Consider the following 14913-nt stretch of genomic DNA (forward strand, 5'->3'; position numbering starts at 1 on the left):
CGCGTTCCTGGGCCAGAAGTAGGGCGTGGTTGTTATTCCCACTACTTTCTGGTGCCCAAGAAGGACAAGGGGGGCCTACGTCCTATCTTGGATCTAAGGAACGTCAACGGCTTCCTCCGGAAGGAGAAGTTCAAGATGTTGACGTTAGCTCAGGTCTTGGCTGCTCTAGACCCACAAGACTGGATGGTAGCGTTGGACTTGCAGGACGCCTATTTTCACATCCCCGTCCTGCCGGCCCACCGGCGTTACCTGCGGTTCACGGTAGGCCAGGAGCATTTTCAGTTTATCGTGCTTCCCTTCGGCCTTACCAGCGCCCCACGGGTGTTCACAAAGGTGATGGCGGTGGACGCAGCCCATCTGCGCAGGTTGGGGGTTTCAGTCTTCCCCTACCTAGACGACTGGTTGTTGAAGGCGGGCTCGCCCCAGACAGTCGTCCACCACCTTCAGATGACGGCAGACCTCTTGCACGACCTGGGGTTCTCCATCAATGTGCCGAAATCACACCTGTGTCCCTCTCAAAAGCTCCTTTTCATCGGAGCGGTTCTGGACTCGGCGCAGTTTCGGGTTTATCCTCCGGAACGGCGGGTTCGGGATATTCAGGCTTTGATTCCCATCTTTCAGCCGCTATCCCGGGTTTCGGTCAGGTTGACGCTGCGGCTGCTGGGACTGATGGCTTCCTGCATCCTTCTGGTGCATCACGCTCGGTGGCGGATGCGGGCTCTGCAGTGGGACCTGAAGTTTCAGTGGGCCCAGCATCAGGGCAACTTGTCCGACCACGTCTTGATCTCGGAGGGCACTGCGAGACAACTGCAGTGGTGGCTTAAGGACCGCGATTGGGTCAGGGGCAAGTCCCTCTCCCTTCCCCAACCGGAGCACGTTGTCGTGACGGACGCGTCCCTCCAGGGCTGGGGTGGCCACTTGGGAGAGGCAGAGATCAGAGGCATCTGGTCTCCGGCGGAGTCCCGGCTCCATATCAATCTGTTGGAGCTGCGGGCGATTCGTCTGGCACTGAAGGCATTCCTCCTCTTTGTCAACGGGAGTGTAGTGCAGGTGTTCACCGACAACACCAACGCCATGTGGTACTGCAACAAACAGGGCGGTGTGGGGTCGTGGACCCTTTGCCAGGAGGCTCTGCGCCTCTGGCAATGGCTGGAACGTCAGGGCGTGACTCTGACGGTTCAACACCTGGCAGGTTCTCTGAACGCCAGGGCGGACGAACTCAGCCGTCGGTGCTCGATGGATCACGAATGGCGTCTGAACTCGGACGTGGCACAAGGCATCTTTCTGCGATGGGGAGAGCCTTGGTTAGATCTATTCGCCACCGAAGAGAACGCGCAATGTCATCAGTTCTGCGCGTTGGAGTTTCCAAGACGGCACTCGCACGGCGACGCCTTTCGGCGCGAGTGGAGTTGCGGTCTGTTATACGCCTTTCCGCCTATACCACTTCTGCCCAGAGTGCTGAAGAAGATCAGGCGCGACCGGGCCCAAGTTATCCTTGTGGCTCCGGACTGGGCTCGAAGATACTGGTATCCCGAGCTACTCAGCATGTCAGTCGGTCCCCCGATCCGCCTGCCCCTTCAGGAGGACCTTCTGTCACAGCAGCAGGGGACGGTCCTCCACCCGAACCTGTCCAGTCTCCACCTCCATGCTTGGAGATTGAGCGGCGGCAGTTGAGGCCATTTGACTTGCCTCCTGAAGTCTGTGATGTTATTCTGGCAGCCAGGCGTCCCTCCACTAAGTCGGTATACGCCTGTCGGTGGAACAGATTTGTGGCATGGTGCACAGCAAAGGCTGTGGATCCTCTTTCTGCCCCTCTTTCGGAGGTTCTTCTGTTTCTTCTTTCTCTTGCCCAGCAGGGCTCTGCTCTGGGCACTATCAAGGGCTACCTTTCTGCCCTTTCAGCCTTTTTGAGGCTTCCTGATCAGCCTTCTTTGTTCAAATCCCCGATTGTAACTCGATTCTTGAAAGGCATCACTCACATGTTTCCACCTGTTCCGTTTGTGATGCCTCAGTGGGATTTGAACCTGGTTCTGACCTTTCTAATGTGTGCTCCCTTTGAGCCCCTTCATTCTTGTCCTCTCCGTCTCCTGACTTTAAAGACGGCTTTCCTGGTTGCCATCACCTCTGCCAGGAGAGTGAGTGAGCTCCAGGCTCTTTCTGTCCAACCTCCTTTTCTGTCCATTCATCCTGATAAGGTGGTTCTAAGGACTAGACCTTCTTTCCTGCCCAAGGTTGTTTCGGCCTTTCACATCGGGCAGTCCATCACCCTCCCTTCCTTCTTCCCGCCTCCGCATCCTTCAAAGGATGAAGAGCGGCTCCATCGTCTGGACCCAAAACGTGCGCTTTCATTTTACATGGATCGCACACGCCAGTTCCGGGTGGATGACCAACTGTTTGTTGGCTACGTGGGTGCGAAGAAGGGACGGGCGGTCTGTAAACGAACCATCTCTCGATGGGTCGTCCTCTGCATCAAAGCGTGCTACTCTTTGGCTCGGAAGGAGCCTCCTGTTGGGCTGAGGGCCCATTCCACTCGGGCCACGGCGGCTACCACTGCCCTGGGCCGGGGAGTCCCCTTGCAGGACATTTGCCAAGCGGCTACGTGGGCCTCGCTGCACACCTTTGCGAGGCACTACTGCCTGGACAGTCAAGTCCGGAGGGATGGCTTCTTTGGCCGTTCTGTCCTCCAGGACTTTCTGGTGTAGTTTGTATTGGTTCGCAGACCCACCACCGGGGTTGGTATTGCTGGGGTATGTATTCTAAGGTAAGGAATCTAACACTAACGTGTTTCTTTCAGATGAACAAGTTACTTACCTTCGGTAACGATATATCTGTAAGAAACATTAGTTAGTGTTAGATTCCTTACCGATCCCACCCATCCTCCCCGTTCTGCGAACTGGTACCTAGGGTTAAGGACATCCCTTTCAGGGCCCTAGTTTTACATGCCACCAGTGTTGGTTCTCTCATGGCTCTGCGTCTCCTGGCGCGGAAATGCTGTGTGCAAAGAACTGACGTCAGCGCGCGGAGGCGGCGTCTATATACTCCAGCGACGTCATCACGACGCCGACGACGGACGCGGAGCCGCAGGGGACGCCTGCAGACGACGCCTACCGACGCGCAGGGGTACTGCTACGCAAAAGTTTCCGGATCCAGACTGACGCCTGGGGATATTCTAATGTAAGGAATCTAACACTAATGTTTCTTACAGATATATCGTTACCGAAGGTAAGTAACTTGTTCATATAGATATATAGATATAGATATATAGATATAGATATATAGATATATAGATATAGATATATAGATATAGATATATAGATATATAGATATATAGATATATAGATATATAGATATATATAGATATAGATATATAGATATATAGATATGATATAGATTAGATATAGATTAGATATAGATTAGATATAGATTAGATATAGATATAGATATAGATATATGCATATTATTGGCTATTGCTCTGGGGTCCCCGCAGTGCTTATGACTTTGATGAGTATACCCCTGGAAGAGAACTAGGATTACAGGTAAGCCATATTGCATGCAGTGCCTGTGGACATGGCACACAGGGTATGTGCCATGCTGCGGTTTCACACTGGTTTGCACCATTTCACGAAGCCCGCAATGGCAGGTCTGCAAGAGTTTGGTGGTGGGTCCCTTAGGGTTGCACAACACATGCTGTAGCCCTTAGGGACCCTCTTTAGTACTCATGCCCTAGGTTCCAGGGGAACCATTAAATAGGGACTTGCAGAGGTGCTTAAGGTATTGCCAATTGGGACGCAACTGAATAGTTACCTTGTCTTAGGGAAAGAGTACTGGCACCGGAGACCTGGTTAGCAGGAATCCAGTGCACTTCAGTCAGAATTGCATCAAATACTAGGCAAAAAGTGGAGGGGACCATATCAATCTGCACACGCATTCATGAAACACTACTGCCTTGAGAGTCAAGTCTGCCAGGAAGGCCATTTTAGCCCGTTCGGTCTTGAGGGCTTTTAGATTGGAGTCCACTCCACAGACCCACCACCTAGGGAAGTATTGATTTGGTATCAGTTTTAAAGGTGAGGAAGCACACGTTACTTATCTTCAGTAATGCTACTTCTGGAGGATACTCTATATAACTACTGATTCCTCTTCGCCCTGCACACTAGCACAATTGATTACTGTTGTACAAGTCAACCGAGGGCTCAAACGATGTTCAGAAAGAACCTGACTTCATTACGCATGGTGGCACTTATATACTGCTCCAGTCATCACTTCTGGGGCAGAGCAGAGTCACATGATGAAACCTAGCGGCACAAAGGTCCTATGCTAAAAAAATCTTCTGGGTACATTCTTGGGCGTGGAGATATTCTAAATGTGAGTAATCTGCAATTAGATTATCCACCAGAGAGAGAGCGTTATTGAAAGTAACTAACTTGTCCCTCAGGCAGATACATTACTTAACCACAGATTTCTCCTCGCTGACACCTCCCTGTTCTGTAGAGTGGTCACTTCTTAACTTCTATAAAGGTTTCAAGTTAGTACATCTGCACACTGGTACAGACCTTTATTCACACTCTGCTTGTGAAGGCATAGAAAGAGAGCAGCAAAAAATGGACTGTCGCGCGCAGTGGTGGTGCTTATATGTGGCTCCACTCTGTTACTTCCAGGATCGCACAGAGCCAGCGCGAGCCACACAGCAGCATCTAGCAGCAGGCAGGAGCATTGCTTTAAAATATTTCCTGATCCTGTCAGGTTCCTGGGGAGTAGTCTAAGGTGAGGAATCTGTAATTGAGAAAGTAACCTGTTTTTCTAAGTTATTATATTTAAATACAATAAAAGTAACTTGGGCCGGCCTTTTCCTGACAAATGCCCTGGCCCTTTCTGTGAGCCTAATCTCTGTTGAACTATGACTTAGCTCACAGCCTTCTATGTGTTATTAATCATAACTCTTACTTCTACATTACTCTAACAATGAAGACATCCATTTACTTAAAACATTTTCAATGGTTTGTCTTGTTTGTTGGTGTGTTTTGATATGGAATCTTTGTGCTAAAATTCGTTTTCAGTGCAAAAAATTAAACATGATATCCATATACAAGTTTGAGAACATAAAATGTACATAATGTGATTTTAAAATGGAAGTATTAACCTTATTTGTATTACCTGCCCATTTAATCTAGGGGAGGTACAGAATCCACCAGACAAGCAACGCACTTAATCAACGCCCTTATTAAGGATCCAGACAAAGAAATTGATGAACTTATTCCAAAGAATCGCTTAAAAAGCTCTGCAGCAAACTCTAAAGGGGGTTCTTCCTCAGCTGCCAGCATTGCAGCAGTGAACAGTTCAATCATGGGGCTCAGAGTAGCAACAATGACAGTATCGTCAGCTTCTCAATCTGCCACAGTTATCACAATGCCTGCAATTTCTTCTGCTGCCCACAAATCAGTTAAGAACCCTGTGACTAATGTGCGGCCTGGCTTCCCAGTTTCTCTTCCTTTAGCGTACCCTCCTCCTCAATTTGCACATGCTTTGCTTGCTGCTCAGACTTTCCAACAAATACGACCACCTAGGTTGCCTATGACACATTTTGGTGGTACGTTTCCCCCAGCCCAATCCACCTGGGGGCCTTTTCCTGTTAGGCCTTTGAGCCCTGCAAGAGCTGCTAATTCTCCTAAACCTCACATGATGCCTCGCCACACTCACCAGAACGTTAGTAGTCCTCAGGTGAATTCAGGTGTGTCTTCTACTCCAACATCTACAACAAGCTCTCCTTCTAATGTGCCTAGCTCATCCTTGAGTGGTTGCCCTAGCTCACCTTCAGTCAGAAGACAGCTTTTTGTGACTGTTGTGAAGACTTCCAATGCCACCACAACCACAGTTGCGACCACCGCAAGCAACCATAGCACTGTACCCACTGCTTCCACGTATCCTGGGCCAACTGCCAAAGAACACTATCCCTTGTCATCCCCTTCATCCCCCTCACCTCCATCATTGCCAGGAGGTGTTTCTCGAAACAGCCCATCGGACTCCCTAACATCCTCTCCCAATAAAGGGACATTGTCCTCTGATCAAGAAGTGTGTTCTGCTCCGGTTTTGGATGCATGCAGTTCAGTCAGTGGAAAGCAATCCAGTGCTAATTCTGGTGCAGTCTCCTCTATTCATCCTGTCCATCAACAGTCTCCGGCATCTGTGTCTCAAGGTACACGATCTCCTGTTTTACAGACTCAAGCTGCTCCTCTAGATCAACGGATGGGATTAACTTCTAATTCAGGAGTCAGTGGTTCTACCCCATTGTCAGTGGTTGCTTCTATTCCATCAGTGACCTATTCGCAGTCATCAGTGGGATCTACGCAGGCCACGGCTAAAATGGAAACCACTACTATCCGACCACCTGTTCAAGGAACAAATCCTGCTCTTAAGAACCCTGTACCTCTACAAACCTCTCCTTCTACAGTCCTCAGTGCGAATCACATTAAACGGCCCCACAGTGTACCTTCTTCAGTCCAGCATCCCTCCTCCATAAGTACACAAAGTGCTTCTCAAATTTCAGCTCAACAGTCTAACAAATCCATGGCGGCCAACTTTGGTTCAATGCCATTTGGACCCTTTAGCACACTCTTTGAAAACAGTTCAGCTGCTGCTCATGCATTCTGGGGTGGATCTGCTGTTTCTTCACAGTCTACGTCAGATACCATGCATTCAGGACAGTCCTCTTACTTGCCAAAATCCGATTCTATGCTTCCATCTGATACTTCCAAAGCTCCTGGTTTTCGGCCACCATTGCAAAGGCCAGCTCAAAGTCCCTCAGGTGAGTGTTGTTAAATTGTACCTTTATAAAATGTTAAAAGGCATTTGATGTGATTGGCAAAATACAGTTTGTTGCTCTGTTCAAATGTTATAACACACCAGCTTATTATTGTGGCAGCTTCAATTTGATCTCTTCACAACATATACTTGGCCTGTGTCTTTATATGCATCATCAGCTTCACTAATTGTTGGTGATTACTTAACCTATGGAGTTTGAATGGGGCAACAGACATAGCCATTGTGATGATGTGTGATAGTGTCCTCACCTATTTTATTTCCGGTTTGCCTGTGTAATGGCTACTATTTCCCCTACACATTGTTTATCTAAACACATTTATCTTGGTTTGGGCACAATAGAGATTTTTAAAATTACATTGCATGGGAAAATAAGTATCTTTGTGTGGGTAGCTGCCTACATGTGCTCCTAGGAAGTGACATTTTATTCCATATGCCACAAAAACAATGAAACTGGAGTGAAGCGGTTTTTGTGCTTGTTCTATGGGTTAATCAATTTTGTTTCTTGGAATTGCTTTTGAATTGGTTTGAGTAACAATTTCACGCTAAAAAGGTCTGGCAAATTTAGAAACGTTTGTGTGGCAGCTGTTGCACAAAGTGATGGTTCGCAAACCAATGACAGGTTTGAGAATCTCCACTACAGTCAGATTTGCGGGGGCAAGTGGGCCTGCTACATCAACCTCCCTACAAATGTGGGAGAGAAGAAATTGTTGGTGGAAGAAATATATCTTTTGGTACCAGAAGGAATGGGTATATTTAACTTCTCTGCGCTGTCAAGCAAGCTTAGTTACATGGCATGCCTCTCAAGTCCAAATAATCCCAATGCTAACCATAAACTAAACTTTCAACTGGTATTGCTTGCTGCACATGTGTCAATGCAGTCTCCCCATATTGCCCTGGTACAGTATGGTATTGCTTACAGTTGTACAAAAAAAATATTTTCTTATAACTTTGGCCTTGTATGACAAGTCTCTACATGCAACTGTTGAATCACAAAAAATTGTCACTTTAGTTTGATCTTGGAAAGCTGTGTGCAAGCTGCTTTTGTGGAGCTAATAGGCAATCCCTTAAATAGGACTTCGGATTGAAATTTCTTTAGGGAATTAACCGTAAAATACAATGAAAAATATTAACAGAGGACCATGTCTTGTCATTACTAAAGTTGGTGACAGTGTTGGGTCCAGGGCATGGCTGAAGGCTGCATATTATGGCTAATACCCCCTTGGTCACATTTGTGTTCTGCAAGCCGATGACTGTTGTGCAGCTCATGGCCGTAGGCAATGTCCTATGGCCATCGCCTGCTTACAGTTATTGTTTAACCACCTTTCTGAAGCCTATCAAGGAGTGTAATCAATTAGTATGGACTGGATGTGAGCTCAACAATTAAGGACAGAGGTGTAGCGTTCTAATCTAGGATCCTGATCGATACTGTGACCTTATGCCCCTATTCGGCTATAAATCCATTTGATTTGATTTGATTTGATTTTGAAGGGGATTTATAGAGCGCATGGCTGCCCGAGAGCGTCCCAGCGCTAACTGAATCCAGAGGAAGGGTCAGGCGGGGTGGAGAAAAGGTCAGGGGAACAACCATGTCTTCAAAGATTTGCGGACAGAAAGGAGATTAGGTTGGGCCCGAAGGTCCGGTGGGAGAGAGTTCCACATTTTGGACGCTTGAAATGAGAACTGTCGACCTCCGAAGCGTGTTCTCTTGATCCTGGGTATTTGAGTTAAGTGGGCGTTAGTAGAACGTAAGGCTCTGTTTGTCGTGTATGGTGTCACGAGATCTTTCAGGACCGGAGGGGCTTTTCCATACAGGATTTTGTGAGTTAGGCACATGGCCTTGAATTGTACCCTTTGCTCCACTTGGAGCCAGTGAAGTTCTTTGAGTGCAGGTTTAGCAGAGCAGCGTTTTTTAGTACCTGTAAGGATCCGGGCGGCCGCATTTTGCACCACCTGCAGCCTAGAGATGACTTTTTTAGGTGAACCGAGGTATAAGGTGTTGCCATAGTCAAGTCTAGACAGTATTAAGCCCTGTACTAGAAGTTTCCTTGACTGAAATGGGAGCAGTGGGAGGATCTTACGGATGGAACGTAGTAGGCCGAAACACATGCCCGCGGTTTTCCTGGCCTGCGTGCTAAGGGTTAGTTTGTCGTCCAGCCAAATCCCCAGGCTTTTAATATCAGTCTTGGGGATTGGAGGTGGGCCCATGCTGGGAGGCCATAGAGACTCCGGACGGAAGTGGGACTGATTGCCCAGGACCATTAGCTCGGTTTTGTCCCCATTGAGCTTTAAGTGGGACTCGCTCATCCAGCTGACTATGTCCTCCAGGCAGGAGTACAGATTAATGGTGGGGGGTTCTGCCTGGCTGAGGGAAACGACCAGCTGGGTGTCGTCCGCATAGGTCAGCAGTTTGATGCCATAGGGGGCGACAATTTGATCAAGTGGTGCCATATATACGTTGAAGAGTGTGGGGCTCAAAGAAGAGCCCTGGGGCACTCCGCAACGTATCGGGGTTTCCCTGGAGATGCAGTCTCCCTCCGCCACCTGAAAGGAGCGATTGTGGAGGAAGGATTTTAGCCAGTCGAGGGCCGTCCCAGTGATGCCCAGGTTTTCCAGGCGCTGGGCCAGGATGCTATGGTTAACGGTGTCGAATGCTGCGCTAAGGTCCAGGAGGATCACTGCCACTGATCCTCCTGCATCGATGATTTTCCTAGCTTCTTCGACAACCGCTACCATCGCTGTTTCTGTCCCCTGGCCCGGACGGAAACCAGTTTGGGAGGTTTTTAACAGCTCGTTGGACTCGAGGTAATGTGACAGCTGGGAATTGATGTATTTTTCCGCCAGTTTGCTAATGCCGGGGAGGAGTGATATCGGCCTGAAGTTGGCCAGGTTGTCCGGGTCGAGGTTTGGTTTTTTTATAAGAGCCTTCACAACCGCTTTTTTCCAACTTGTGGGGACAGTTCCGGAGTCAAAGGAAGCGTTTAACAAGTTGGTCATAGGTGGTAGGATGATCGGGGCGACCTGCTTCAGATGCCTCACCGGGGCTGGGTCGTGAGGTGATCCGCTTTTGAGGGCTTCCAGTATGGAACCAAGGGTATCCACGTTAATGGGGGAGAACTTGCTAAGTTCAGTGTCTCTGTTCTGTTGCTGAGAAGAGGGAGGGGAATCCACAGGAGAAAGAGACGGGAGTTGTTTGATTATTTTTTGTATTTTTGAGTCGAAGAAGTTGGCTAACTCATTACAATGTTCAGTCGAGGGGTCGCGTACAGCAGGGGGTGTAGGGGGTTTTAAAAGTTTTTTCATGATAAGAAACTTCTCCCTCGACGAGTTTGCTGCCTTGCTGATTTTTTCATTGTAGAAGGAAATTTGCGAGTTCTTGAGGGCCTTTTTATAGTTGAGAATCGTCATTCTATAATTGGTTTTACTGATGGGATCAAAGACTTTCCTCCATACTCTTTCTGCTCTCTTACAGCTTTTCTTTAAGAGGCGTATTTCCTGGGTAAACCATGGTGAGGTGGCTTTTGTCCTCAGTTTGCACTGAGGTTTTATGGGGAGAGCTGTGTCTAGAGAGTTGGTGATCCAAGATGAGAATTCGCAGTCAGCAAGGTCAGGAGTAGAGCTAAGAGTGGGGATTGTATCCTCGAGGGCTTGGTTCCATTTATAATGATCCAATTTCGCCCAGGGACGAGATGGTCTGCCAGGTCCTTGGATTTGCGGTGGTTTGAGCTGGATGCGCCAGCTGAAGGGAAAAAGAAGATGGTCAGACCACGGCACAGGGATAGGGGGCTTGGTCACAAGGTCATGGAAGTTGCAAAATATAGGGTCGAGCAAGTGCCCCCGGTTGTGAGTGGGGAGGGAGTTCTGTAGGTGCAGTTGATGGACTGCTAGATCTTGAATCAATTCTGTAGCCGTGTTGTCGATGCTGTCTTCTATATGGACATTAAAGTCCCCTAAAATAAGGAAGTTAGGCCGAGCGCTGGACGTGGCCATGGAGCTTTCTAGGAGGGAATTGTGGAATTGTCCCATGGTACCAGGAGGGCGATAGATAAGAAATCCAGAAAGAGAAGTGCAAGGGGCGATTTGCAATGTAAAGTAGACGTTTTCACAGCCTAGCAAAGGGCTATCAAGGAATCGGCATGGAATTGATTCCTTGAAGATGACCGCAATGCCTCCTCCTCTACCCTTGGGACGGTTAAGGTGTTGAATACCGAATCCCGGGGGGAGGGCTTGGACTATGTCGGCGTCTGAGTCCGGCGTAAGCCACGTTTCTGTGAGGAACAAGATATCTAAGTTGAAGTCCTCAATGAGCATATTTATTTCGAGGGCGTGTTTGGGCAGTGATCTGCAATTGATCAGTGCCATATTTATGGTCATCTGGATAGGGACGTTATTTATAGAGGTGGTATATTTGAAGGAGCAGTGAGGACAATAGGTGAGACAAGAGTCTCCTCTCAGTACTTGGGAGCATGGCGGTGGGACAGGCCTGTTGAGAAGGTGTAGGGCATCCCGTGAGTAAGAGTACCTCACCTCAGTCCCATTGCCTGGCTCCTGGCGCGGACGGGCGCAGACGGGCTTGCCTTAGGCGCGCCTTCGGCGCGCAAACGGCGCTCCCGCTGCGCTTGTCCGCTGCACTTGCGTGGAAGGCACATTTAGGGAAGGAGGGGGGCGTGGCCTGTCCGGTGGGCGTGGCCTCGCGCTTGGCGATGGCGGCGCCTGGCGATCTACAAGCAGCGCTAAGTCCGCTGAATGTGGGGTGAATGTGTGTCCCAGCAAGAGCTCAGAGTAAGACTTAAAGTTTTAAAACATGTAAACAAAGTATAACAATTTTAAAAAATCGGCGTTTAGTTCCTCCGGCTTTCCGCCTCAGAGAATGTGATTCAGGAAGGCGCGCTAGTTGTCAGCGCTTCTTATAGGCGGGTGGGGGGGCGTGGCCTGTCCGGTGGGCGTGGCCTCGCGCCTGGCAATGGCGGCGCCTGGCGATCTACAAGCAGCGCTAAGTCCGCTGAATGTGGGGTGAATGTGTGTCCCAGCAAGAGCTCAGAGTAAGACTTAAAGTTTTAAAACATGTAAACAAAGTATAACAATTTTAAAAAATCGGCGTTTAGTTCCTCCGGCTTTCCGCCTCAGAGGATGTGATTCAGGAAGGCGCGCTAGTTGTCAGCGCTTCTTATAGGCGGGTGGGGGGCGTGGCCTGTCCGGTGGGCGTGGCCTCGCGCCTGGCAATGGCGGCGCCTGGCGATCTACAAGCAGCGCTAAGTCCGCTGAATGTGGGGTGAATGTGTGTCCCAGCAAGAGCTCAGAGTAAGACTTAAAGTTTTGAAACATGTAAACAAAGTATAACAATTTTAAAAAATCGGCGTTTAGTTCCTCCGGCTTTCCGCCTCAGAGGATGTGATTCCCTATATTGGCATAACCGTTCAAGTGCAATATTCAGAAACTCGTCTCTGGCCTCACACGAACAGAGCCACATTCCAGAATAGCTTTCTCTGCCACTTCCTTTGCAACCAATTAGTGCAATGACATAGCAGAAGTTACTATCTGAGATTCCTAGATTAACACTCCAAGTTCTTCAACAAGATAAAAACTCAGCAAACCTGGAAATCCCCGCTTGCTGTGTTTTGATTAGTAATAGAACTGTAATGAAAAGTAATAGAAAATTAATGAGCACTGATAGACGATCACTTCCTAGTGACATCTTTATTGACGTCTTATGTCCAAAAACTTAAGTCAAACAAGGCACCTTTCAGGTATAAATATTACCAACGTTGCCTTAAGCAAACGCGGTCTGCTGTTCGCTGATGTTGCTGCTGTTTACGCTAATGCCATCGCTGAAGCTGATGCTGCCAGCTATCTCGCTGCTACTGAAGAAGCTGTCATGCTGATGATACCATAGCTGCTATCGCTACTGCTATCGCTGCTAACAAGCGAACGATGGTGTGGTGAACTTAGGAGCTGAACAGCCGTCCCCTGCCAGAGCCCAGCACAAGCTGCCCGCGGACGCTGCCCCTCCTCCTCCTCGACGCGCTGAAGAAGAGACGCTGTCTTTCTCCTGCAGAGAAATCCAGCTCCGGCATTTCTAGTCTACCCTTGCGGGTGACTGTGATATCGAGCCCTGAGGGAGATACCAGACCTCCATCATTCTATTCCAGAGGTATGGTGTTGACTAAACCCTTGAGAGAGAATTCTTGAAGCAAACCTTGGCAAAACAAACTTAACTTAAAGCTACTTACTTACTCCCCACCCAAGTATTAGGCTTAGGTCAGGTACACTGGGGTAGGCGTAGTTAGAAGCACCAGTTGAGTATTTTAGCCGAATGTATATATGAATGTATATATGTTTTATTCCTTTTAAACCATTGTATGGCTAAGAAACCATATCAATGCTTTTACAGTATTATTTCGCAATACTCATCTTACTGTACGTACTTTTTATAATAACAAGTCTTGCAATTGTGGCAATTCATTTCTCTTGTATGAGAAGAAAGACTGTTCAATAAATGTTAACCTTTTATTGACAAACGCCCGTCTCTCTATTCTCTACATATTGTGAAAGTAATCTGCACCAACCTGACTGAGTAAAATAACTCTCTATTGTTTCACACGACCCTAGAGATTGACTCTTGATCTGAGGAGCAAAGTTGTCATGTTGCATGGTTGTTGGAAAACTGAATCCCTTCTTGTCTGTGCCAGGGAAGCTGATCACTTCCTATTTCAGTCAAGAAAGTTTCCAGTGACCTCTGAGCTAGTTGGTAACAAACCCAATTAAGTTTAGCATAGTCAGTGGAGGCCTGGAAGATCCGCACTTCTACGTCGATACTACTGTTTATGTTATTCCAATGCGCAGGGCCTATTGGGAAAATAGGAACTACACTACAGAGGATGACTTAACTTAGGTGCCTGTGCAATTTTAGTTTTTACGTTGAGGGATCACTAAAAGATGTTTGTCGTTTTGCGTGTAATGTACAGCACTGTTTATACTCAATTAAGTGGCCATGTTTTGTCGGCACGACCCATAGTAGAACCTCTGTATGACATGGCATTTATTATGCTAGTAAAGAGAGCACCGGAGTTCAAATATTGGGGCACTTGTTCGAAGATTAGACAAATCATACAGCTATACGCTGAACTGAACTGCAGCCATCACAGATGAAATGCAGGGATTCAACCATGTGAAACATTCTCATAATCTGAAAGTGACTATTAGTTATAAATTCCTTACCTTAGAATTACCACGAGGCGTCAGACTGGATCCAGAGAAATTTTTTCATAGCAGTACCCCTGTGCGTCGATAGGTGGCGTCGGTCGACTCGGCGTTTGTCGTCGTCACCGGGATGACGTTGCGGTATCTACTTAGACACCGCCCTTTCGCGCTGACGTCAGTTCTTTCTTTTTCCACGCCAGCCAGCACCAATCCGGAGAGAGCGGTACCTCTAGTTTTTGACTGCTATTTTTTTTTACTTTTGTCGACGACCTTATTGAGTCCTGTTGACTCCTTGTGCACACAGGGATGCCATGTCAGACTGGCTTCAAGAATTGTGACTCTCCTGTCTGATGTCGGTTATGGACCCACACCTCGTGTGCCTTTCGTGTCTATAGCGCGACCACGACCAAAAGTCGTGCTCAGACTGCCGAGCAATGAACCCGAAGTCATTGCGGGAGCGGTCCCGAAAGCTTCTCGAGGCCCGGAAGTCCGCTCCTTGTCACTTGAGGTCCCAGTCAACAGTGAGGTCGTAGGACCGGTCACAGGGCCACCACCACCACTCTTCGTCAAAGTCTTCGTCTTCAGGTAAGACAAAGCACAAGAAGGCGAAGAAGCATCGTCTATCTTCGCGTTCTTTCCGGCTCACACGACTCTGGATGCGGATGGTGCTCTTCCTGCGGCTCCGCCTGTGGAGCCTGCTGCGTCGGCTTTGAGTTTCCCCCCCCTTCCTGGGACCCGGACGACCCCTGCCCAACTTCGTAGTTTCTACGATGCTCTTCATTCCATCGTTGGGCAGTCCAACTCCGCCGCTGCGCCTTCTGACCCTGCGGACTCAGTTGGGGGCTCCAGGCCTTAGATCCCAGCGACTTGAGCCCCGACACCGAGGGGCCCCCAAGG

General features: G+C 48.4%; 1 protein-coding gene across 19 annotated transcripts in view; it reads left to right on the top strand.

Annotated features, from left to right (window-relative positions):
* Window positions 1-14913, top strand: part of LOC147727467 (ankyrin repeat domain-containing protein 17-like) — a 1323072-nt gene that overhangs the window by 1141290 nt on the left and 166869 nt on the right. For all 19 annotated transcript variants that reach the window (XM_086961534.1, XM_086961542.1, XM_086961537.1 and 16 more), the window contains one exon: window positions 5172-6802. In XM_086961534.1, coding sequence (XP_086817660.1) covers window positions 5172-6802 — 1631 coding nt within the window. The remainder of the gene's footprint in view (window positions 1-5171; window positions 6803-14913) is intronic.

This window comes from Lissotriton vulgaris, chromosome 3_1 (assembly GCF_964263255.1).
Source record: "Lissotriton vulgaris chromosome 3_1, aLisVul1.2, whole genome shotgun sequence".
In the NCBI taxonomy this organism is placed as follows: domain Eukaryota; kingdom Metazoa; phylum Chordata; class Amphibia; order Caudata; family Salamandridae; genus Lissotriton; species Lissotriton vulgaris.